We start from the raw sequence: 24,729 nt of genomic DNA on the forward strand, positions 1-24,729 counted from the left end.
CAAACCCCACAGTACATTCCAACCGTGGGTGAGCTATTTAAAAATATATATATATATATTAATTAATTAATTTTTTGTATTTATATTTATATTTTACCTAGTCTGGAAACCCTGCTGTAGACAACCAAACATGGAACTAAGTCACCTCTTCAATAAAAAATAACTCGCAGAAGACAATCTTGCCAACAATAAAAAAAAAGCATTTAAACATTCAGATGTCACTTTTAATTCAACAAACAGGACAGATATAATTTATTTATGACGATACGCAATACGAAACGAAAATATAATAAAATGCAGTACAATTCAAGATAAATCCAGAAAAGCTTTTGCGGTCATCCATGTAGTTGTTGACAGCAATATTTTAAATAGGCTTAAAACAGCTATTCGAAACATACAAGAATAATAGAATTTAGAATTTCACTAAATATTTACCAAAGACCTTTAACCCTTACACGGAAGTAATTATTTATGTTTGATAAATGCTCAGACGAACTTTGTTGACAGAAATATTAGAGTTAAATCTAAAACAGATTAGCAGAAAGTTGTTATCAGTCGAAAAGATAAATTCAAGGTATAACTGGATTACGGATTGCAGTTGGTTTTTAACTTACGACGAATTCTCGCTTGAAGGTTTCTTTAATAATAAAATATTAACGAAACCTCGTTTAGATGTTTTTTTAATAAAATAATATAACTCCTTAGTTCTATTTAAATAATTAAGGCGTTTTCTCATCCCATGAAAAAGTCAGGTATTTATTACTACAATAGAAAAATGCAATCCCAGAACTCCCATTGATCTGTGACGTTACGTCTCCAAGGAGTCCAAAGATTCATCACAGGAGGGCGTTTTACGCCACCCGACCCACACTTCACGTATTAGGCTTAATAAATTCTTCTAGCCCGTTACGTTCGTATTTACGCATGGCCAATTACGATTTGAAACGGCGACCACTTCGATAATAAAGTGGTTAGCCCTATGCCTTCCGGTGTGTCCCATGTCTGTAGATACGTATGTTCTAGGGAACGAAAAACCCGAGTTTCCGGATGAAAAAAAAAAAAAAAAACAACCTTCCTCCGTATGAGACTGGCTAACTCACCTTTAGATAAAGACAGGAATCGACATCAGGTCTTTCCGACCAAAGGGCGTCGTCTATAGCGACCTACGGCTTTAATCCACCATCTACATAATAACTGTTATTATTACATGACACCTCCAAGGAGTCCAAAGATTCATCGAGTGAGGGCACCTACTCTACAACTCTCCTGTCTCCACCACTCAATCCGCCAACTACAGCGAACCGCATCGTCTACACTAGCGCCATCTACCGCCCGCCATCACCACCGCTAGTATTTTCACAGACAATCACAAACATCCATGCCCACAGCAGATTTCACGCTGGCAGCCTTTCGGCTGCAGGGAGGACACGCTAACCATTCGGCCAACCAGGCCGGCTATCAAGATACATAGATTGTGCCATCTATGTCCATTAATAGTATTTTGGTTTATAAATTGTCTGGCCGATTTGACAGCATGCGGAATGAAAAACCCTGCCACCTCCTTGTGAGATCGGCGAATTCACCTCCATTTGAAAAAGTCTTGCATAAAGATTCCTCTCCTCATAACAAGAATCGAACTCAAGTCTTTTTCAACGAAAGAGTGTACTATCCCTTTGACAGTGCAAAGACTATGAGGCCAATGGATTTTGTTTGTAAACCTTGCGTGTTCTTCTGGATAGTTTCCTGTTTTGACGGATACGATAAATGTATATATTATTCGGGAACTGCTCCAGGAGGAAGATGACTTTGAGTCATCGGTTGCAGTTGTTCGGTTGAATTAGAATGAAGTCAGAACGAACTACTGCTTGCCATAGGAATCCTTCTAAACACAGTGGAGGTAATGGCATCAAGTCTTTAGACAATCATTCTTGAAGAACGATTGTCATTCTTCAAGAATAATAGGATGTAATTTCCTATTAGGTGTACGTCTGTAAGCTGATTACTTGGTGTATATAAATAATCATGAAGGAGCTTTTTATTTGATGGAAATCGGTATAGATCTTTTATTTGTTTGAGTCTAACTTACGTCGTAGACCTCCTTAAAATAAGAAACTGTATTTTTATGGAGTCGGAGCGCTGTGTGAGTGAAATGGAGAAAATAGAGACAAAGTTTAATTTCTTCCTGAAACCCGAAACTTTGTGTTCACCCCCCCCCCCCCTCGGACGCATGTCTAAGAATAGACTCGCATAGACGGAAAGCAGACAGTAAAATTATGTGTTCTTACCAACCCTGAGAGTAAAAGAGAATTACATATGGATGTAATATATCTACCCAAGGCGTCCACACACGCGCGCGCGCGCGCACACACACACACACACACACACACACACACACACACACACACACACACACACACACGCACATATAAGATAACTGATATTTACTATAAATCCATTAAGAGCAGTTGTGCTTGATCTAGAATCTTGATTTTTTTATTACAAATTCGAAAGAAATGCAAAATCTGTATTTCCGCATTTTTCGAACTACTTCAGACTTCCAATAAGCAAGGTAGTGGTCTCACATCACACAATAGTGTGGATAAGCGAGCGTATCTGACTACAGTGAAGTATTCTGTAAAGGTGTTTGCAAAGCTCAGTAATATCGCTGTGTTTTCACTGCCTTTTTTTGGCCAATCAACTTTTTTACCCCCTAGAATCACCTGTAATTTATTGTTTATGTTTACAAAACAAATGTCCCACCTCTACATTCATTTAACATAACACGATATAACACGGTGATATCGCACCAGTGATTGCTAGTTGACATCGAGATTTTATAATATCTTGAAAATTGTCAACTCATCCACTATCATTCTCTTACCTATTCGTTCTCTTTCTGTCAGGTGTTGTATCATTTTTACTCTGATGGACAATTATCAATTCAATTTCGTGTAATCATCTGATTGGTTTCTTTATAGAGTCTCGATAGCTTAGTTGTTATCTGCGATGGAAGAATCTTTATAAAGTATTTTTCAAATGACAGCGAGTTAGGCGGCCTCATACGGATGTATAGGATTTCCACCTTCCAGGAACAGTTTTTTATTTCTTAAAAAAAAAGGCGAAAAAAAAAAGCAAACCAATCAAGAATAGCATACGTCATTCACAGATGTTACGTTTCTAGGATGCGCTCCCAGTTAATCATGAACTTCTCTATACATATCTTTCTATATTATCTCATCATCCACTTATGTCATTCGCGCTTAATAGTGTCATTCACCCGTTTAATTCTTATTCGATTAATCTTCTTTCTATGGAGATGCACTTTGCCCTTATCAAGCACTCTTTACAAACTTGTTACTTCATTATGGATTTCCTTCTCCAATTGCTAACGCTACGATATTAATTCAACTACCTTCCAAGTCAGAATTTTCTGTTTTACAGTCGCACACTAAGAGAACTCAGACATTCTTGTCTTTCAGAAAAAAAAAAAAAAAAAAAAAAAAAATCAAACAAACTGAAGAGACAATATTTTCTTTTTAAAACTTTATTTTCAAAACGTTTTCATCACAAAAAAGCTGACCCCCCCCTCAAAAAAAAAAAATCACTGTAGATATTTACATGCCACATTTCCATCTTAAGCTCCTCGGTAGATTCCTTGCAGGGCACATCAAGAAGATTTATGAAGGCCTATAAACTTCAACTCGGGGAGGGGGGGAGATAATAAACTGTTCTCATCCACGCCTGAGATCTTCCGTCATTAGCACACCGTAATACGTCTGAACCAAACAGCGTGTGAGTTCAGTACCATCAACTAACGGTAGCGTCCTACTTTGGATTGATGCCAAAAGGTGAAAATTTTTTTGTCGAAAGTACTTCGCACAGAATGGAGTCGTCCGTGATGTCACCATTGTCAGGTTTCAAGGCCTTTCACAACTCTGCTTCTAAATGAAGCGTTCTCCTTTTTGCAGTGAGAATCTTCAAGGGATATTTCCGTATACCCCCCGACGGTTCGATTTAGAGATTTACAATTGGTAAGACTTTATTTTTTTTTTTATGTTCAATCTACATTCTAACCTGATTATACATTCTTTTTATTGTCTGGGAAAAAAAAATTATGAGTGACATTTACCACAGAGAAAAAAAAAAAAAATTGAAAGAAGTTTTTCTTCATAAAAATCCAATAATTTATATTTAGCCCAACTGTCTGCTTACCCAATTTCCAAATGTGTTTATTATTAACTAAATAAATAGGGAAATAATTAAACCGACATCAAATGAAACTTAAAAAAAATAAATAAATAATACAGTAAGTTGACATTCAGATTTGAACCAATCGCAGTGTTTCTATCGGAAATGTAAATCAGATAAATGTGCAAATCTAAAGCTATTCTTCACTTACAAGTACAGACGGATAAAACGAAGTAGAATGACTCAGATTTTATTGACATGACGTGTATTGCCACGATACGTGCCAAATTTACGAAAGAAAAAAATGTCTGAATTGTCGCAATATGACTTCAGTAGTATTATCCACTCGAAGATAGATAGAGATGTATGATCATCATCATCATATTCTTGATATGTACTCTCGGGGAGGGTGCACAAGATATTACGGTAGTAATACAGGAAAATGTACATCCTTATCAACCTCCTATTGACAGTTTTCCCCCAAATGAATGTGTTATGGATCAGGAGTGCAGTATCATCAGATCTTGCATGTTGGTCTTCGGACGTATAGTGTTGGCTAAAGTAGTGTTTCATTTTTCGATAATATGCTGTTATCTTTAATATACAAAATCAAAACTTAAGCTTAGTAATCTTATATGCTGATTTGAACCAAGTAGTATTAAGAAAGTAGGAAGTTGGTTACAGTCTAGAAGCGGCTATTTTATTGACTATTTTTTTTTTTTTTTTAAATAATTGGTGGTACTCTCTTTGTCGATCCTGTTGTATCACAGGGTAATTTGCATTCTCCAATAAGCACTTCTAAATTGCAGACTTCTTACCTTATCAGAACTTGGCTGACCTTTTGTTTAAAAAAATGTATATGTTCTATGAGATATCGCTTCTTTTTGAGATGGAGTCGTCCAGTAGTCAAATTGGTGTCAAAATCAGTTGATGATTTAGACATATTTTTGTCTGCATAAAAAGAGTTTCATTGCAATCTGTCTTTTCTTTGTCTTCCGATTTACCAGAATTTTTCAGATCTTAATAAAGCGATGTCAGAAACACCAGTGTTCCAAATTTAGTCAAAGTCGATGTAAAGAAACTACTTTTTTTAAAATGTTGTTCCCACCCGCCTACGAAAGGTTATTTGTAAACTTACAGTACATTTTGCACCGTGTTGTGAGTCAAGGATTTTTTTTTTCTATTTTTATAAGTTTTTTTGTATTTCTTAAAATTTATTTTTAATTTTAATCCGGCGGCGGATTTGAACCTGCAACCTCTTGGAGAGTGGATACACTAACCACTTGACCAACCAGACCGATTTGTGGGGGATGTCCCTCAATCTCCATTTCCTTTTAAAGGAACGGGGCTGAATTCTTCAAATACTTACTGTATTTATGCTGTAGATGGCAAGGAAGGAAACCTGTTTTTTTTGTCTTTCTTTCTTTTTCTTTTCTTTTCTTTTTTTTTTTTTTTATCCTCACCCTTGGGAAGAAGCCATGGTGATTTCTTTAAAATTTTTTGGCACACCTCTTTCTGGCATGTGACGTCAAAATATTATCCCTCATTGGAAATACTACAGAAAAAAAAAAAAAAAAAAAAAAAAGGAAGTAAATAGTGTTAACGCAAAGATTGATAAGTGGTGGAACAGTGATCTGTCTAGTAGGGATTGTGCCAAATATATTCAATGACATAAATTGGCGTTTTATATTTTATTTTATTTTATTTTATTTACTTATTATTATTTTTTTTACGAAATGTTCCAAGTATTCAACTCGAGATAAACAATCTGAATCTTGGACTCGATTCAAGGTTTAAATGAAATTAAAGGTCTAAAGAGGTGGGAAACATACGTTGCCCTTCCCCCCCCCTCCTGGTTCATCTGTTTCAATTTCACCATATCTGTGATGTTGTTTTTGTTGTCTATAGCACTCCCATTCATTAAATCGGTGAGGAACAATCTCTTGTTCAGGTGGACCATGAAAGATATTTATGAGCACTTCCCGGGCACGCATTTTTAGTTATAGAGGGTAATTCTACATTCTCTCTGATAGAGAAAACGACTTCATACTGCATTACTTCGTGAAATTAATATCTTTAATAAATAAGTCGCTCAGTGTCTTTTTTTTTTTTTTTTTTCAAATGCCACAGGAACATTGTGAGCCACTAAAGTGGATCTCCTACACGTATTTTTGGGATTTCCAAGCTTTCTCTTCCTTGGTGGGTTCCACTTTAGGGCTAGATGACTAATTTCCTCATGATATTTACTAAATGTACATCCAGTTCCATGGACAGCAAAAATGTCCAATCAGGAAGTACTGAAACAAATGGGGAAATCACCTGAACTTTTAGATAGCATAAAAAGAAGGAAAACTGCATATCTTGGTCACCTACTTCGTAATGAAAAATATAAGATACTTCAATTGATTATAAAAGGGAAGATAAATGGAAGAAGAGGACAAGGAATACGAAGAAAATCTTGGCTGGCAGATATCAGACAGTGGACTGGTATGAACTCTGAGAGACTGCTCAGAATAGCTGAGAATCGCTCAAAATTTGCCAAGGTGGTCGCCGACCTCCGATAGGAGATGGCACTCAAAGAAGAAGAAGACATCCAGTTCACCTGAATTCTCGTTTTCTGATTTCCAGTTTAACAGTTTGCTGATTATTATTATTTAATAATAATAATTTGAGGCCATCATATTCAAAGTATACTGCGCACACATTGATTAATGAATATCTGTATGTGTTTTGTAACTCCTTTTAAGACAATCATTTCACATCTATATAAAAGAACTGATTTAATACATGCATTAAATATTGTAATCAATATCTCTAGCAGCTTCTCCATTTCAGGTATCACACTATGTGTGATACCTGAAATTTGAAACAATTAAAAAAAAAATCAGCTAACGCCTTTTTATTCCAGTATATAGGGAGTAGGCGAGGCCGTTTTTAGCCCTATCTAACTTTTGGAGACTGAGTGGGCAGTTCAATCTCCACTGGTACCAATCAGAGATAGATGGTCCAAGGCTATAACTAATTAAGCGGTACGCAGTGAAGAGTGAAGGCTAAACAAGTGCCGCCATCCCGTGGTCCCTAACTCTAACACTTGTATTTTTAATGTCTGAAATAATGTGGGTTCTACGGTCGATTTTCTTGAGTTTACGGCACGAAAAACCCGAGTTTCCGAAAAAAAAAAAAAAAACCCGCTTGCCAGGATCGACTAACTCGGGAACCGGCCGAAAAAAGGCTTAGAAAAATTTCCTCTAGTCGCTGACTAGACTGAAATCAAGTCTTCCTTCGTGCGGCCAAGGGCCGTGGTGTGCAAACGCCACATCCACTGAGCTGATATTTTATTAATCCAAAGCATTTTATTAATCTATATACATTCAGAATAAATATATATACAATATGTACATAGCATGCTTTTCAAAGGAAACGTTTTACATTGATATTTCATTTTCATGTACAACACTATAACATGCTCAGAGGATATTTCCCCCCTAAAGTCCTTTACAATGCTTTGATCAGTTCTCTTTAAACAGCATAAGTTACATATTGATTTGATACAATGCTATTATCTTATCTTAAGAAATAAATTGCTATTTACATACATACGATGTTTGTTTCTATATACAATGGTTTTACATTGATATTCTATTTTCATATACAACACTATAACATGCTCAGTGTCTATTTCCACCTAAACTACTTTATTATTCTTTGGGTATTTACTTTACATATCATACATATGCTTTACATATAATTACTTTAAAATTTGTTTTTGCAGTGCATCATTACATGGTTTATTCCACCATTATTATCTCTTTTGGATTGCAACTCTGTATATACATATGCAGTGTTGCTCTAACATAAAAGAGAGGGTTACATTTTGGCAGGGAGTTGAGATTACCCAGTGGATCAGTAGAGTGTCGTCACACTCTTCCACTATATAGACTATCATTGACATTTTTGATACATAAAACTAAACGACAAGCTTTATAGTTGGCCAATATTATGCACAAAAATACAACTAATTATAGTATAAAGCAATCAATGTACAATTGGCTGTACAGTTAAATGAAAAAGTGTGCAATATGTTTTTCATTCGCTTATGTATATTTATTTTATCCTTTCGCGTTCTACAAAAAGTCGTGTATGGGTTGAGCTACACAGGCTCTATCAATTTTTTTTTTTTCATTTTTAATTGTATTCAATTTTTAGTGTCCTGGAAGATTAATCCAACCTTCCTTCGGTCTGCATGAAATTTAGTGAGCCCGTTCAAATTCAGTTACAATATTTCGCTTGAAGGTTGTATGATGAAATACATTCAAGAAACAGTTAGATAAATGGAATAAATAAATAAATAAGAAACAAAAGAAGGGAATGGTTGTGCTTTCGTCTAGTCATGCATCCATAGATTCTCCAGAAGGTCAGGGCATCCACAGGTAATTAAAACATCATCGAATTCTGCAATCTCAGCGTTTGTATCCTCAGCCATAGAAGAAATGTTGGGTAGAAGCATACATCCCCAAACAATGCTCGTGTTGGGTTAGCTTATTTACTAACAAAGTCTACAAAAAGATTTAAAAAAAAAAAAAGCTTCCCCTCCCACAGAAATTCATGCAACATTTACGACATGAACTTACTTTTTAATTAACATGCTTCTTACGACTTGCATGATCTGAAACAAAAATTATATATTAATAATATTTTGTCAAAGTATTCTGTAATGTGATTGAAAAATATTTGTTAAAAAGCCACTAATTGAAAGAATAAAAAGTCCAGAAAAATATTTAGAAACTAAAATTGGAATTAGAAATATTATTTTATAAATACAGATTCTGGAATTTCCTGGCCCCAGAAGCTAAAAGTGTGATGGGAAGCATATGGCAATTCTCACAATAGCGTCAACTAAAGCATCCCACCAATGCGGACGATTTGTTGAAGATATTGTTGCTTCTATCACAATGGAGTACAACATGCAGCTATAACTTAACTGACAGAGTTATTATGACTTAATATGACAGAATTATAACATAAAGATGGCCAGTATTATCACTTATTTGATTTCTTTTAGTAGATCATTAAATAATAAGCCACACAGTACAAAAAACGACAAAAACAACCCTATTTACACGGGTTGAACTGAACTCTACATTTATAAATCTACTCACAGAATAGTAAAAGAAGCCAATTCACGTTTGGTGAGAGACTGGTGAATATTTACACAAGATTGCGTAACTCACCAATCAAACGTTTTATTTATTGAATTGACGGATGTGACTCATTACTTCCATGAAAAGCAGACATGTTTCTATGAAATTTACAAAAACTAAGAGGCCTGAAAAAATGCTTCGATATTTCCATGGTAACAGTATTTCCGGCTTTTTTTTGCATTTATTTTTTATTTGATGTCTTTCCCCCTCCCCCTTTGTATCTTTTACACGTCTGACGTTATAATGTCAGCAATAGTGTGAGGTTAGTTTCCAAGTGGAATATGGTAATCTATTCGTGCTATAAATGGGGCCATAAACCGAAGAAAACGAAGAAATTGTACCGTGTGCTGCTAAGTATTTAAATATGAAAGAGAAGCTAAACAAGACTTGAGGGTATTGAACTCCAAGAACGCAAACTGAAGGACTCAGGAATCGCTACTACTGTTTAAACATGAAAATATTCACCTATACCAAAAATAAATATTTTTGCAGTAGTATTTGCTATCTGTTGCTTTATAATTTTTCATTTTTAGCTTGCATGACTGTAATATATTTATTTAGTCCAGCAGTGAGCCAGAGATCGAATTTCAGAACAGGAAAAATTTTTTTTTTATTTTTTTTAAATTTTATTTTAACATTAATAACATTAAATAGAATATTCGTAAAATAAACTCATCAAATAAAAATAATAATATAAAAAAATTATGTTTATTTATTTATTTTTTGTTCTTCAACTAAGCTTTTATATCAATAGTTTAGTCCACATGTAGCCTGATCAATGCCTTATAGCAGTGTTTCTCAAATATTTTTTTGTACTCAACGATGGGACAGGTGGTCCGCAGGCAGGCTTAAATTAATTAAATAAATATATTTTTTTAGTTATCCAAACAAATTAAAATTGAATAAGTAAGTAAAAATTATTGAAATCAAATGAAATCGTGAGTTAACCCCAGTGTTTCTATATTTTTCGGAAACGTTTTTTTTAATAATGGAAAAGTGGCTTAAAACTAGGATTTTGAAAAGAAGATCAAATGAAACAGGTGATGCTAACCCTAATTGTGATACGCGTGTCGTAACGACAAGTAAATCTGACACTATTAAAGTAGAAGAAACAATCAGTTCAAAGAAAAATTACAGTAAAAAATATAACAGTTCATATTTGGAATTCGGGTTTACTTGGTGTGGAGATGAAAGTAAACAGAAACTTCAGTGCGTTTTGTCTTATGAAGTGTTGTCGAACGCGTGCATGAAACCTGCGAAACTTCAACATTTAGAAACAAAACACTGTGATGAAAAATATGCAAATTGAAAAAAAAAAGTTTTATGTTTCGCAACAGGATACTAAAAGATGTCGATTTGACTCCTCTTTCAATGACACTGTAGGTCACATAATGATATGGCAGGTGACGTTGAATCTCAGTTAATCGAAAGAGTTAAGAAGAGCCCTTATTATGCGGTACAAATAGACGATCTTACTAATGTTACAAATGACGCGCAGTTAATATGCTACGTAAGATATGCGCATGCTAACAACATTCATGAAGATATTCTGTTTTGTGGAGCTTTGTTATCCCGAACAACTGGAGAAGAAATATTTCGTACATCAATAATTACATAGTACACAAAGGGATCCAGTGGGGAAAATGTATGGGCTTCTGTTCGGATGAAGCTTGAGCCCTTACAGGCAGGCATAGTTGGGGGTTGTTTCAATGGTCAAGGAAGTGGCTCCGGATATGAATCGGGTATATTGTTTATGAAACAAAGTTATTTTCAGTATTCTGCGATGAAATGGACAGTGAATATATACAACTTTTGCTTCATTCTGAAATCCTCTGGATTTCCAGGGGCAAAGTACTAACAAGGTTATTTCAATTAAGACTCTAAGTTCTATTGTTTGTAAATGAACGTAATTCTAATTTTGCATCACTCCTTGTTGACGAAGCATGGTTATCAATACTATCCTATCTTTCAGAGACATTTGTTTTCGAAATTAAATGAACTCAATCTCTCCCTTCAGGGAAATTCTTTAACTTTTCTTGATGCCTACGGCAAAATAAAGGTATTCGAGAAAAAACAAAAACAAAAAAAATGGATGTTGTGCATTAGTTATGTAAAAGACAGATAATCGACACCTTTTCCAACATTGGAATCCTTTTTTAGTGGAAAATGATCTTTTTTTTTTGATTCGGAGTTTCTGGAAAGGATTTGTGACCACCTCAAAACTCTGAAAGAGAATTTAGAAACGTATTTTTCGAATAACTTTATAAGAAATTTCTGTGGGTTCGAGATCTATTTCAGACTTACAGTCACGAGAACGAACATTCGTTATTGAAAAAAAAAAAAAGTTAATTGAGCTTTCAATTGATAGTGGGCTTAAAATGCAATTCCGTGATCTTGGTTTGGCTCGATTCTGGATTTCGCCTTCAGTGAGAAGTGAATTTACCGAATTATCTGAAGAAGCATTGAAAATTGTCATGCAGTTTTCTACAACCTATCTTTGTGAGAAAGGATTTTCATCGCTCCTTCAAATAAAAACAAAATACAGGAATCTTCTTAGTGTGTGTGTGCCGATCTTCGACTGAAGTTGACCAATATTGAGCCAGATATCCAGCAACTTTGCAAAGGCCGAAAAGCTGAATCATCTCATTAAAAGTAAGTAGTAACATAATTATATCATCTTATTTATTTGGACTACAGTTTCCGATTATTCTCGTTACTGGTTTTGGAATTAATCCATTTCCAAAATTGGACAAAATCGGGGATGAAACGAAAGGTACGCAAAGTGACGCCACGGTGAGGCTCAGCTCTGTTGGCAAGGAGGATAGCTGCCTGCGTCCCGTTTAACGAAGCTCCGTATCTCGTACGATCGCTTGCAGGAATATGTGGTCGAACACACCGAATCTGTCCCATGCAGACAACAAAGCTGTACGGTCATGGACTGTACAGAAACATGCATCATAGCTTAATGAATACAAGCAGCACACAGGACGGATATAATTAAAACCACCATCATAACACGATTAGTACAAAGCACATGCGTAAGTTATATACGGCACATGGTTGCTGGTGGGAAAATGCGCCTGACCACCTGAATGGCACTTTGCGACTGACATCGTGGGTTGGACTGTTTATAGATATCTGGAATGACCTCACATAACAGGATGCCTTAAATTTTTTTGCTAGTCATGGAAAACTCCTCAGGGAAATAAGGCGATTCGTATCGGCCGGAAGTGTGTGTGTGTGTGTGTGTGAGGGGGGGGGGCATTAATGGCTTTGGGATGTTCTGAGCAGAGGCGGCTCATGTATTGGAACTGCAGAACTGCAGCACCCCCAATTTTCTTCGATATATAAATATATTTATTAATTTATTTATTATATTTTGTAATATTTAATTTTATCATCAACCATCCTATACAATTCTCTTATTTTGTATAAAAAATAATAAAAATCCATCTTGTAGCACTTAGGAGGGCGAAGGACGCTGGCAGCACTGTGTTTACCACAGTGTCATATTGCTATGCGCGCAAGCATATGCACGTCATAGTGATATGAGAGCTATTAGCGTAATGCGGCACTGTCCGTCGCGCAGTTCCACTGTTGTTTATTTGCAGTAGTGGAGTGTTCGTAGTGCTTATCGCGTTTACTCCGTCTCTTTAAATATTTCGACATTACAATTAAAAACAACATTTTTATAGTGTTTAGTTTAGAACATTATTGGGGTTATGATAATTGATTTTATTTTGAGATTTTTTTGAATTATACTAAACTCGATAATTTTATCGATAATAAACAATATTTTTTCATGTTTAATCTTTTATTTTTTATTTTTACCGTAATGTTGACATTTTATCCTAACACATATACACTGTACTTAGAGTGTATATGTATATTTCGAAAGTTGCAGCACCCCCTCGATTTCAAGCCACGAGCCGTCACTAGTTTTGAGTGAACTTTTTAGGTATATGCATGGGATAGTTTGGACAGGACAAGGGATGTCATCCATGATGGAATCCATGGATGTCGAGTTCGTATTCAGTATTATGATGAATGGAGTAAGCTAAGAATAACATTTTTCCCTCGTCTCACAACGCACTTAGCGAATGGAACAGTTTACGTGTCGCAGGTCGAATCAGAGAGTGCGCGAAGATAAAATTTGTTGTGGGGCTTCATGAAAATGGGCAGATGAATGGGGATAACATATAAAATATAAAAGTTGTTATGGGCAGATGAATGGGGATTTCAGTTAGCGGGACGGCGCTGACATATCAATTCATTTGCCCAGAGCAAATCGGAAACTGATACCTGTATTTGTTTAATAAAAATTAAAACTTTATTCAGTGATGATATACTGTTAATCGTTTACTTCCAACTTAATTATGTTTCCATATGTATTTGTAAATGTTTATGTATATGTAATATGTAAATGTGGTATGTATATGTAATATGTTGGTAATCCCCACATACATTTAAAAAAAATTACATAACTTAGTAGTCCGTAGAAGTGCTTTAGGCATTTTACTGGTCCTTGGGCTTAGAGAGGTTGAGAAACGCTGTCTTATAGGCTTATACAATAGAACAAGAATCTTCTTACTTCTACTTAGTCTGAACATCACTTCAAACTCGCCTCTTCCTTATAGAAAGTAGTCATTGTCTATACATTTCTGATTATATCAAGTAAAAGATATTGGAAAAGTTTAAAGTATGATTACCCCCCATCGAGAACAAGGCCTGACAACTTCCATAGGAAATATTGAACGGCGATGATCTTTTTTTTTTTTTTTTGCCAGAAAACACTAACTTCTCTTTCCTCGCCTTAGAGTTTCTTAAGTGTTACTAATTCAACTAGCAAAAATAATAAATAAATTAAAATAAAAAAATAATCATGTTCACTGACGATGACAAAATCAACAGTCTGTGAACTTTGTGTGGGTCTTTGGAACACTTCCGATCCAGATGAAAACGGAATTACTTCGTTTTTAGATCACATGTAAAACTAGACTACTTTCCTCATAACGTCCGAGTTATTCAAATTGTGCCATTTTAGACTTTCGACACTATATTTCTTATTATGTCAATATTATACATTCATTTCATGTATTATTAGTATTATAACAGTTTAATGGTCTTTATTAATATATACATCTAAATAAGTTTTATATATACAATTTTAATTTTATTTTTATTATGCATTAATTATAAGCTCTCCAGAGACCAAACATGGAACTTTTCTAATCCTTTCAATCCTCCAATAAGCAAGGAAGTGAACAACACGAGGGAAGAAATTCACCTCACACCTAAAGGCAATCACAGACATCAGTATTCACTTTTAACCACCTATGGCCTTGTGGATAAAATTATCATTAACTCTTTGGATAGAAAACTAAATCTGTGGTCTGTTTCTTGTTGTAACTTGTTGTTTCTTGTTGTCTATCGACCAAAGAGATCGAACCAAATGGAAAAGACTTCCGACATGGAAGTTAGTGAATCTTCAAAAATCTGAGAACTGAAGATTTCTAACTGGGGAAGAATGAGGAAGTCAAAAACAAAGATATACAATTGTTATATCTAGTTTCAAGTGTAAATTGTGTAGTTTAAGGTGAATGGCATTAATTTCAAAAATTATTGAAACTAATCTCTGTTAACGAACTTAGCATACTGTAAAAATGTCATACAACAATTTGTAAATCACACCCAAGGTTGTCAATACTGTCGAGAAGTAATTATATAAGTTAGGAGTCTTTGCTAGCAAAGTTTATAATGAAAAAAACCCAATTCCATAGTCCAAAATGTTAAAATACAATCTGAATTTTTTTAAATTTTTTTTGGCTAGATGGGCAAAGCAAGAATGCTTTTCATATTCCCCGTTATCTGTATCTGTAGAAGAAAATGTATGGATGGGGTAATATAGCGCCATAAGCTCTAATCATGGCAGAAGGGTAACAGCAATAGCCTAGCCTCTGTTAAAACTTATTGGCTACAGTATTACCCTCCCTGGGTACCCATTTTAGTCGCCTCGTACGATATGCATGGGCTGCAGTGGGGATTTTTAAGTAAGCCCTCTCTAAAAATTAAGACGATCCCTCGGACCACTCCCTACGAGTGGCCGAAATGATCGTCCAACTCAGTGTTGGTTCCACTCGGTGACGCCCTCCCCCTGCCAACACTGAGCAGAACCGCTCATATTCCAGGGAAAAGCATCCACCGACAAGTGGATGCTTTTCCGTGGAGGTGGGAAAATCCACTGAGGGTGTTCTCCACCGGCCACGATGGAGAACACCCTCCCCAGAGACTCAAAATGCTCTTTCAGGGCAAATCCCCCGAAATCAAAGCTCCCCTCACCAGGAGCAAAATTCCGGAAGAAACCTAAGAGAGCGAAACAATGCGTCCCATTTTAGTCGCCTTTTACGACATGCATGGGCTGCAGCGGCGTTATTCTTACCCCGGCCACCACACGGGGGTTACAATATCAAGCATTACTGGTTTGATGTTATTTATTTCTGGGTTGCAATATCAACGCAGAACATTAGTGTCTATAAGGGTGAAGCGTAATGCTTTTATAATCGCTGCTATCTGATAAGGTTACTGTGCAGGGGAAAATTTATGAGCTAAGTGCTCTGCCCAAGTGGGTGTGAGTTATAGATCCTCCATGGGAACTTATATTTGAAGAAATCCGATTCATCATAGTTTGCTGCTTGTTGAACTAATTCATTACAATATCAAGCAGGACGCAGGACATATTTGGCGCAGAGGGTGAAGCTTGACGCTTTTCATATTCCCTGTTGTCTGTTTCGGGAGCAGTGATGGGAGAGATTTGTGAGCTATTTTATCTCACCCTGAGTGGGCAGAAGTGGTTATTCGTCGTTGGGTGTTAGGATGGCTTTCGGTCTTTTATGTTTCCAGTAGTCATTACCGTCATAGTTTCCGGCTTGTTGTATCAGTTGGTTTGGATGCATAGATGTCTTCATAAAGAATTTTTTTTCTAGGGAGCGTAGTAGTGGAGAGATGTAGGGGATATTTATGTCCCGGTGGATCTGGGCGTTCCTGATGAACCACGGGGGGTCCAGAATCATTCGCAGGCATTTGTTCTGTAGTCTTTGTAGCTGGAGGATGTTTGTCTTGGAGGTATGGCTCCAGGCTGGGGAGGCGTATATGACTGTGGGACGGATCACTGTCTTGTACAGTAGTATTTTATTTGTTGAGCTTAGTTTGCTGTATCTGTTGATCAAGGGGTATAGCTGGGTGATAACATTTGAAGCTTTGGTGTATATGCTCTTGATGTGGCTGTTGAAGCATAATCGCTTATCGAGAAGTATTCCTAGGTATTTTGCTTCAGTTTATCAGGGAATTTTAGAGTTGAACAGGGTGATGTCTCCTTTAGGGGATGCTCGTCTTCTTGTGAAGAGTATCGTTGTACTTTTCTGGGGGTTTAATTGTAGTCGCCAGTCTTTAAACCATTTTTCTAGATTCAGGATGGTGTCTTGTAGTTTTTTGGTGACGAGAAGTGGTTGACGAGATCTGGCTAGAATAGTCGTGTCATCAGCATAAAGGGCGATGGTGGATGTGAGAGGATTTTGAGGGATGTCTGCTATACAGATGTTGAACAGGATCGGGGCTAGCAGTGATCCTTGAGGAACTCCAGCGAGGATTTTCCGTTGGGTTGAGACTGTTTCATTGATTTTGACTTGCATCCTCCTGTTGGAGAGTTATGATTTGATCAGGTGTATCATATTTAGTGGAAGGTTAGCGATGATAAGTTTGTAGAGGAGGCCTTGGTTCCAGATCTTATCGAAGGCCTTTGAGATGTCTAGGAAGACAGCTCCAGTGTGTTGATTCCAATTGAATCCTGTGGTGATGTATTCTACCAGTCTATTGATTTGATGGGTGGTGCTGTGATTTTGACGGAAGCCGAATTGTTCTTCTGGAATGATATTTAATTGGTTGACATGATCTTGGAGTCTGATGAGGATGATTTTCTCAGCTATTTTCCCTAAATTGGATAGCAGGCTGATGGGACGGTAATTTTTAGGTAGGTGTGGGTCTTTGCCTGGTTTGTGAATTGGGATGATGTCAGCTATTTTCCATGACTGGGGGAAGTGCTACCATTTGAGGATGAAGTTTATGATGTTTGTCAGATGTGCTATGACTTTGCGTGGTAGTGCCTTGATGACTTCGTTAGTGATGCCATCCGGACCTGGGGCTTTTTTGATCTTGAGATGGTTGATGATGCCGATTATTTCGGTAGGTGAGGTAAGCATTATAGGACTTGGATTGGCATCGGGACGATTTACTGTGAACCTGACTTTACGATGGATCTTGTATACGTAGCTGATGTTTAAGTATTCATATGCAGGACTGCATTGTTTCTCTAGGTTTCTTGCTATGGCTTCGGCTTTGTCAGCATCTGTGTATGCAAGGTGCTGTTCTGCTTGCAGAGGGGGGAAGGATTTGCGCTTGATCCTGAGGTTGTTTAGGAATTTCCATATGGAATGATCTGCTGTGGAGATGGAGGTGAGCTTGTTGTCCCATTGTTGATTCCTGTGGTTTGGGAGAGCTTCTCGGACAGATTTGTTTAATCTGTTGAGGGCTGTTTTGTCCCGGGGAGCACGAGTGTTATGGTATCTTTTTCTTTGTCTGTTTTTTTCCCTTATTAAGTCCATGATTTCTTCCGGTACACGATTTTGTTTGTGGGTAATCGTGGATACTGTGGCTGCTGTTATGGCTTTATTGATTTGATTGGTGCGTGTCTATTTCTTCCTTGGCTTTTATATGGGTAACCGGACCAATGTGTTCTAGTAGCACTTTCTTGAGTTTCTCCCAGATTATGGAGGTTTTGGGGGGGGGGGAGGTGAATGATCTTTGTTCCCTAAGTGAAGTAGGATTGGGTTGTGGTCTGATGATAATTCGTTCAGTGCTTAAATGCTGTGCTGGTATTTGATGTTGTGTAGAATGGCGATGTCTAGGATGTCGGCTATGCCAGTTAGGCTGTGGTGGGTTGGTTCACTGGGGCCTGTTACGACAGCGTTGTTTAATCCTGTGTAGCTGAAGAGGATACGGTCATTTTTATTTGTGGTTCTGCTGTTCCAGGAGGGATGTTTGGAGTTTAAGTCTCCAGCGACGATGATGGATTCATTTGTGCCTAGTACAGCATCCAAGTCAGAAAATAGCAGTCTTAGCAGGGGAGTTGTAGGCGGCGTAGATTTTAAGTCTTCCAGTTGAATTTGTGTGGACTTCGACACCGGTGAGTTCTAGGTTGGAGGTTGGGGGGGGGGGTGAGTATTCCATTGTGCCTGATGCAGTTCCTGATAAATATGGCTGTACCACCACCTCTGTAGTCCAGTCGGTCGTTTCTGTATAGTGTGTAGCCTCTCAGTTTTGGATTGTCTGCAGGTCTTAGATGAGTTTCATTAATTAGGATGACGTCAGGGTTGTATCTGTGAGAGAATTCTTGAAGTTTCAGAGTCTTGTTTTTTAGGCCATTGGCGTTCCAAGCGGCGATCTGTAGTGAGTCTGGCATTAATCTAGTTTTATTCATTAACAAGCATTGATAATATGGTTTGAGTTTCTTTTAGAAATCTTTTTGTGGAGTTTGGTGAAGGGTTTGACTTACTGAAGTCTTGAAGCATGTTTGCCAATGAGGCTGTGATGACTGTTGTCATGTTTGGAGGAAGAATTTGGTCCTGCTGGATATATTTGGATGAGCGGGCTACTTCGGCATATGTCCTGCTTCGACGGTGGCTTTCCAGACTGTTGGTATTTTCCACTTGTGAGAGCTGGTATTTTGTTGTCTTTTTTTGCGTGTCAGGCAACTGGGGAGCAGTCAACTCAGGTGCCTGTGGGCAGGGTTCAGAGATCTGTTTCCTTTTGTTGTCTGTTTTATTCTTAGGGTAGTGACTGCAGCCTCTGTGGTTTGCCGGATGGGGCCCCCGCAGTTCGCGCATTTGGCTGGTGAGGTCCTGGGTTTTGAGCAGGTTGCTGTGGGGTAGTTTTGCCCACATTTGAGGCATTTGTAGTCTGCTCTGCAGAGTTTCTGTGCGTGATTACCATATCAAGTTCTTAAGTTCTTAAAAGAACTGGGCGATGGACTGAGTCCTTGACTCTTTATCCCGTCATCTGAATGAAGAAAATCTGTGTGGATGGGGTGTTATTGAGCTAAAAAGCTCTAGTCATGGCTGGGTAACAGCAATAACCGAGCCTCAGTTAAAACTTCATTGGCTACAGCATTGCCATTTGTTACCCTGGAAGTCCTAAAAAGGACTTTTTCTTCATTACCATATCAAGAATATCAACATTAACATTAACATTTCTGGCTAGATGGGTGAAGCAAAATTGCTTTTCATATTCCCCATTGTCTTGTAATGGTAGGACTTTAAATGGAATGTTTGTGAGCTTTATGCTCGCCCATTGAGGGCAGTGAAGTTAGTTGTGTTCAGCTGAACTTAAGATGGACTTTGGTCTTTTATATTTGTTGATTTCTTCTTCATTATATTCCGAGGCTTCCTTGATTAACGGGTTTGGGTGGTTACTTGTCTTGGTAAAGAACTTCTCAGCTAGATTTTTGAGAAGGGAAGAGATATAAGGGATATTAACTTCTCTATGGATCTGGGTGTTTCTTATGTACCAGGGGGCATCCAGAATCATCCTCAGGCTCTTATTCTGTAATCTCTGAAGTTTTAGAATGTTTGAATTTGCGGTGTGGCTCCAAGCTGGGGATGCGTAAGTGATAACCGGTCTAATTACCATCTTGTAGATTGTTAATTTTGTTTGCATATCCAGTTTACTTTTTCTGTTGATCATAGGGAAGAGCTGTGCTAAGACGTTGGATGTCTTAGAGGTAATGTAACTAATATGTTTGCAGAATAGGAGTTTACTATCAAGAATCACTCCAAGATATTTAACTTCAGTCTGCCATGGAATCTTTACTCCCAATAAATAAATATCCTCCATGGTGTGAATTTTCTTTCTAGTGAACAGTATGGCTGAGCTTTTCTGGGGGTTAACTTGGATCCTCCAGTCTGCCATCCACTTTTCTAAGGTGTGTATGCTATTTTGTAATCTTTTAGTTGCCAGTTTTGGGCTCAGTGATCTTGCCATCAGTGCAGTATCATCTGCATATAATGCAGTGAATGTTGTTCTTGGGTTCAGAGGGATGTCTGCTACATATATTGAAAACAGTAGAGGTGCCAGAAGAGATCCTTGAGGTACGCCTGCCGAGATCCTGCGTCTGGTCGAAACCGTTTCGCCTACCCTGACCTGCATGTATCTGTCTTTCAGGTAAGACTGTATTACCTTTATTAGCCTGACTGGAAAATTAAATTTTATCAGTTTGAAGAGAAGACCTTGATGCCATACTTTATCAAACGCCTTCTCTGCGTCGATGAAGATGGCAACTGTATTGAGTTTCCAGTTGAAACCTTTAGTAATGATTTCTACCAGCCGGTGCACTTGTTGGGATGTACTATGGGCCCTACGGAAGCCGAACTGTTCATTAGGCAAAATTCCTAACTTATCTGTTTCTGTTTGGAATCTTGAGAGGATCACTTTCTCTGTTATCTTTCCGAGGCAGGATAATAGGCTTATGGGTCTGTAGCTTTCAGGTAGGTGAGCATTTTTTCCTGGCTTCTTCAGTGGCATGATTGTGGCTGTTTTCCATGTAGAAGGGAAATGCTGGAATCTAAAGATGGCATTTGTAATGTTGACGAGATGTACTATACTATGGCCTTTCTTGGAAGTAGTTTTATTATTCTATTAGTTATGCCATCCGGTCCTGGGAAGAATATCAAGAATATCAAGAACACTATCATTCTTACTTATATAATCTGTATTTATTTTTTTTTGAAGTGTACTTATTAAATACATTTTTAAAAGTAATAGTTTAGAAAAAAAATTTTTATTATCACTATTAATATAATAATAATAAAACATCAATTTTATTATATGAATTGTTTAATTTAAAATTACATAACATTTAAAATTTTAATAATTATTAATAAATATTTTCAATGTGATTTTTATTGTAGTTCAAAATATTATCCAGTTACTTTGTAGTATGTAATTTTACTGTTATGTCGAAATGGAACAAATTTTCACTGCATGCAAACTATTTAATTTCAAAGTAGTTATTATTAAAATAAAACAATTTTTAAGTGACTTGCAGATGTTGGAAGACATTATTGAAAACTGAATCTAATACAAATGGATATTTTCATACAATCCAAGTTCACGTATAAAGAGAGCGTCATAGCAAGTCTAAATAAAATATTGAAAATCCATCTAGAAAGCAAGGAACCTTTATAAGGTCTTTTCAACTGTAGATGAGAAAAGGTTCAGAGGAAGAATGGTAGCATGTTTTTATTTATTTATTTATCTAACTGACCAGAAAACGCACACCATTTGTAGGCATCATACCGACTACAGCTATTTTATATTTATTTGTTTTATATTTATTTATTTTATATTTCTTTATTTTACATTTTTATATTTATTTGTTTTATTTTATATTTATTTTAGTAACTCCTATTCTTTAAAACGACTTGTCCTTCGTCCTGCCTTTAAATTACATACATGAAGGGTGAAAGAAGACGTTTTTTCTGTTGCTGTCGAAAAGTAAGTAAGCTATTTATTCATTTTTAGTATATTAAGATAACGGCATTCTTCCCTTCTTGGATCTAAAGATCAGCAGATTACCTGACTGTCTTAAATATTCAATTTTTCGAAAAACCACCCACACTGATGGATATTTACATGGCTCTTCTCATCACTTCCTTCCTCAGAAACTGGGCATCATCTCCACCCTTTCCCATCGAGCAAGATGTCTCACTTCCACAGAAGAAGACCTTCAAACAGAGCTTAACTTCCTGAAAAACACCTTCTTAAATAATGGATATTCGTCTCGTAACATCACTAAACGTTTGAGACCACGCCAACATCCTCGACAAGAAGATGAATCCAACCCTATTACTCATATACAGTTACCATTCATCAGCTCTCTTAGCCCAAAACTATCTAGGATTTTGAAGAAATTCAACATATAGTCGGTCTTTATGTTGAATTTCTTTATGTTGAAGAAATTCAACATAAAGACCGACTATACTACTCTGCCAAAACTTCGTTCTTTTCTGAGTCGACCAAAACCAAAACACAACCAACTGCATTTTCCCGGTGTTTATAAAGTTTAGTGCGACTGTGGTCGACCTTATTTTGGCCAGACAGATAAATCTGTTTCACTTCGTCTTGAGGAACATAGACGTGACATCTCCTACAGTAGAACACGAGCGAGCACCCTTTCCAGTCATGTCCTCTTCTCGGCAAACTCTAACCTTGAAGAACAGCCACATCAAGTTGACTGGGAACGCACTACTAATTTATATATATGCAAGGATGAATTCGAAAGAAGAATTATCGAATTAAAAGAAATAGTTCTGGGCCCTTCACACTTGAACAAAAATCTAAGCTACAATTTGCATGATTCCCATAGCACAATGATCCAGTACTGGCGCTCTAAAATTAGCTGTCGCACACATTCAACTCATGCCAACGGTAGCACGCGGTCACCTATTCAAATATGAGTGTTAAGCTGGAAAGTCCATGTTTTTTACCTTGTTATTTTTATGTCTTATGTTTTTTTTTTCTCACCTGAAGAAGTCGGAGCACCGATGAAACTAGTCGTGATTTATTAAAGGTTTTTGTTATACTTTCGGGTTCTAGTCAGTTAAATTAATTATATATTTATAAAATTAATTATATATATATATAATTACTTTATTTTGTGATTTTGTGATTTTGTAATTTTTATACAAAAATTACTTTTATTTTAATATGAAAAGCAATATTACATAACAAAGATAATTTGGAGTTATGCTTTTATCTATATAACAATTACGATAAATGTAGATTTATTTTACATATTTATCCTTCTTGCTTTAGCCACCATAAAATTTTTAATAATATCTTTAATGTTTAATAAATTCATAATATTATTTTCAATTGATATAATTGATAAATTCGTTAGACGTTCTCCAGACATTGTTGACCGCAAATAATTTTTTTATTAGTTTCAGGTTTGAAAAACTTCATTCCCCTGATGCTACGGATATTGGTAATGTTAAATAAATACGCATTGCAATCGCAGTATTCGGAAACGTATCAGTTAATTTATTTTCGTATATATAATTTAAAACATCCTGAGGAGCCGACTCTTTTTTAATAAAACATTGCAAAATTTTTAATTCCTCAAATAAAGTCATCCCATCAATATCGCGATTATCGGAATCTTGATTGTCGCTCGGTTTTAAGTGCAAATCTTTACAATGTTTCATTAAATCTTCATCGCTCCAATCTTTTAATTTGCTAATGTCTCTTATAACTTTAAAGTCCTCGCTATGTTGTTTTAAAAGTATGAATCTTTCCGTGACTGAAGTTGTTGTCGTGTCTAAAATCGCGAAGAAAAAATTTATTTAAAAAATTTTGTTTAGGATCATGCGTTGTCTCATCTGATGCTTCGTAACCAAACATTTTTGTTTTTGTTATTTTGCCAATGTCTTGAAAAATAGGATCAATATTAAGATTGTTTGCTACTTATTTTGCAGTTCTAATAATATTTAAAAAAAATTGGTCTGTTCGGCGAGTATTTAATTCTTGTATAACATAATCAAGATTTTCTGTAATTTTTCCTATATCAAATGTCGGATTCTGCATTATTTTGCTTGCAACATTTACGAGACTTAAGATTTCGTACCAAACATGAACAGAGCAAATAAATTTAAACGAATAAATCTTTGAAATTAAGTTGTTTGCCTGAACTCTCGAACCGATATCTTTAGTTTCATCTTCCGTAATATCAAAAAGAGCCTGGTAAATTTCCTTGATATTATTTTTAAGTGGCTTTATTGCTTCTACTCTACTTTCCCACCTAGTAGCAGAAAGTGGTTTCAAATTTAGAACACGAATATATTTTTTTAATATAGCCCAACGCTTCACAGATATTGAAAAATAATTATATAATTCCTGTATTACCCCCAAAAAATTTACAGTTTCACAGGATATCTTATCTGCATTAACTATCAAATTTAATGAATGAGCAGCACACGGAATAAAAAAATCCTTTGAAAAAAGCTCTAAAATTTGCAGAGCAATGTCACTGTTTCAGCCACAATTCACACATCCACAAAGGGCAAAGCACAGCGTAAGAATGAATTCACGGTCTGTCTTAAACTAATAATTTCCACTAAAAATATAGTAAACAATCTCTCGATTGTTTTTACAATATTTAAACAATTTTCGCTGAGTCGATGCTTACTCAGTGAAATAAAATCTGTGGTAATGTTGATAACGTTTCATTTCA

General features: G+C 36.3%; 1 protein-coding gene across 1 annotated transcript in view; it reads left to right on the forward strand.

The window, feature by feature from the left end:
- The first annotated feature begins 3,922 nt into the window (after positions 1 to 3,922).
- The window catches only part of LOC150106890 (sodium-dependent proline transporter-like), a 196,563-nt gene continuing 175,756 nt past the window's right edge, over positions 3,923 to 24,729 (forward strand). Inside the window, exons 1-2 of the mRNA XM_090392797.1 lie at positions 3,923 to 4,031; positions 21,897 to 21,992. Of these exons, the coding sequence (XP_090248923.1) occupies positions 21,951 to 21,992 (42 nt within the window). The 5' untranslated portion in view covers positions 3,923 to 4,031; positions 21,897 to 21,950. The remainder of the gene's footprint in view (positions 4,032 to 21,896; positions 21,993 to 24,729) is intronic.

Source organism: Typopeltis vanoorti, chromosome 5, assembly GCF_054136105.1.
Source record: "Typopeltis vanoorti isolate ZY-2024b chromosome 5, IOZ_Tvanoo_1.0, whole genome shotgun sequence".
Taxonomy (NCBI): Eukaryota; Metazoa; Arthropoda; class Arachnida; order Uropygi; family Thelyphonidae; genus Typopeltis; species Typopeltis vanoorti.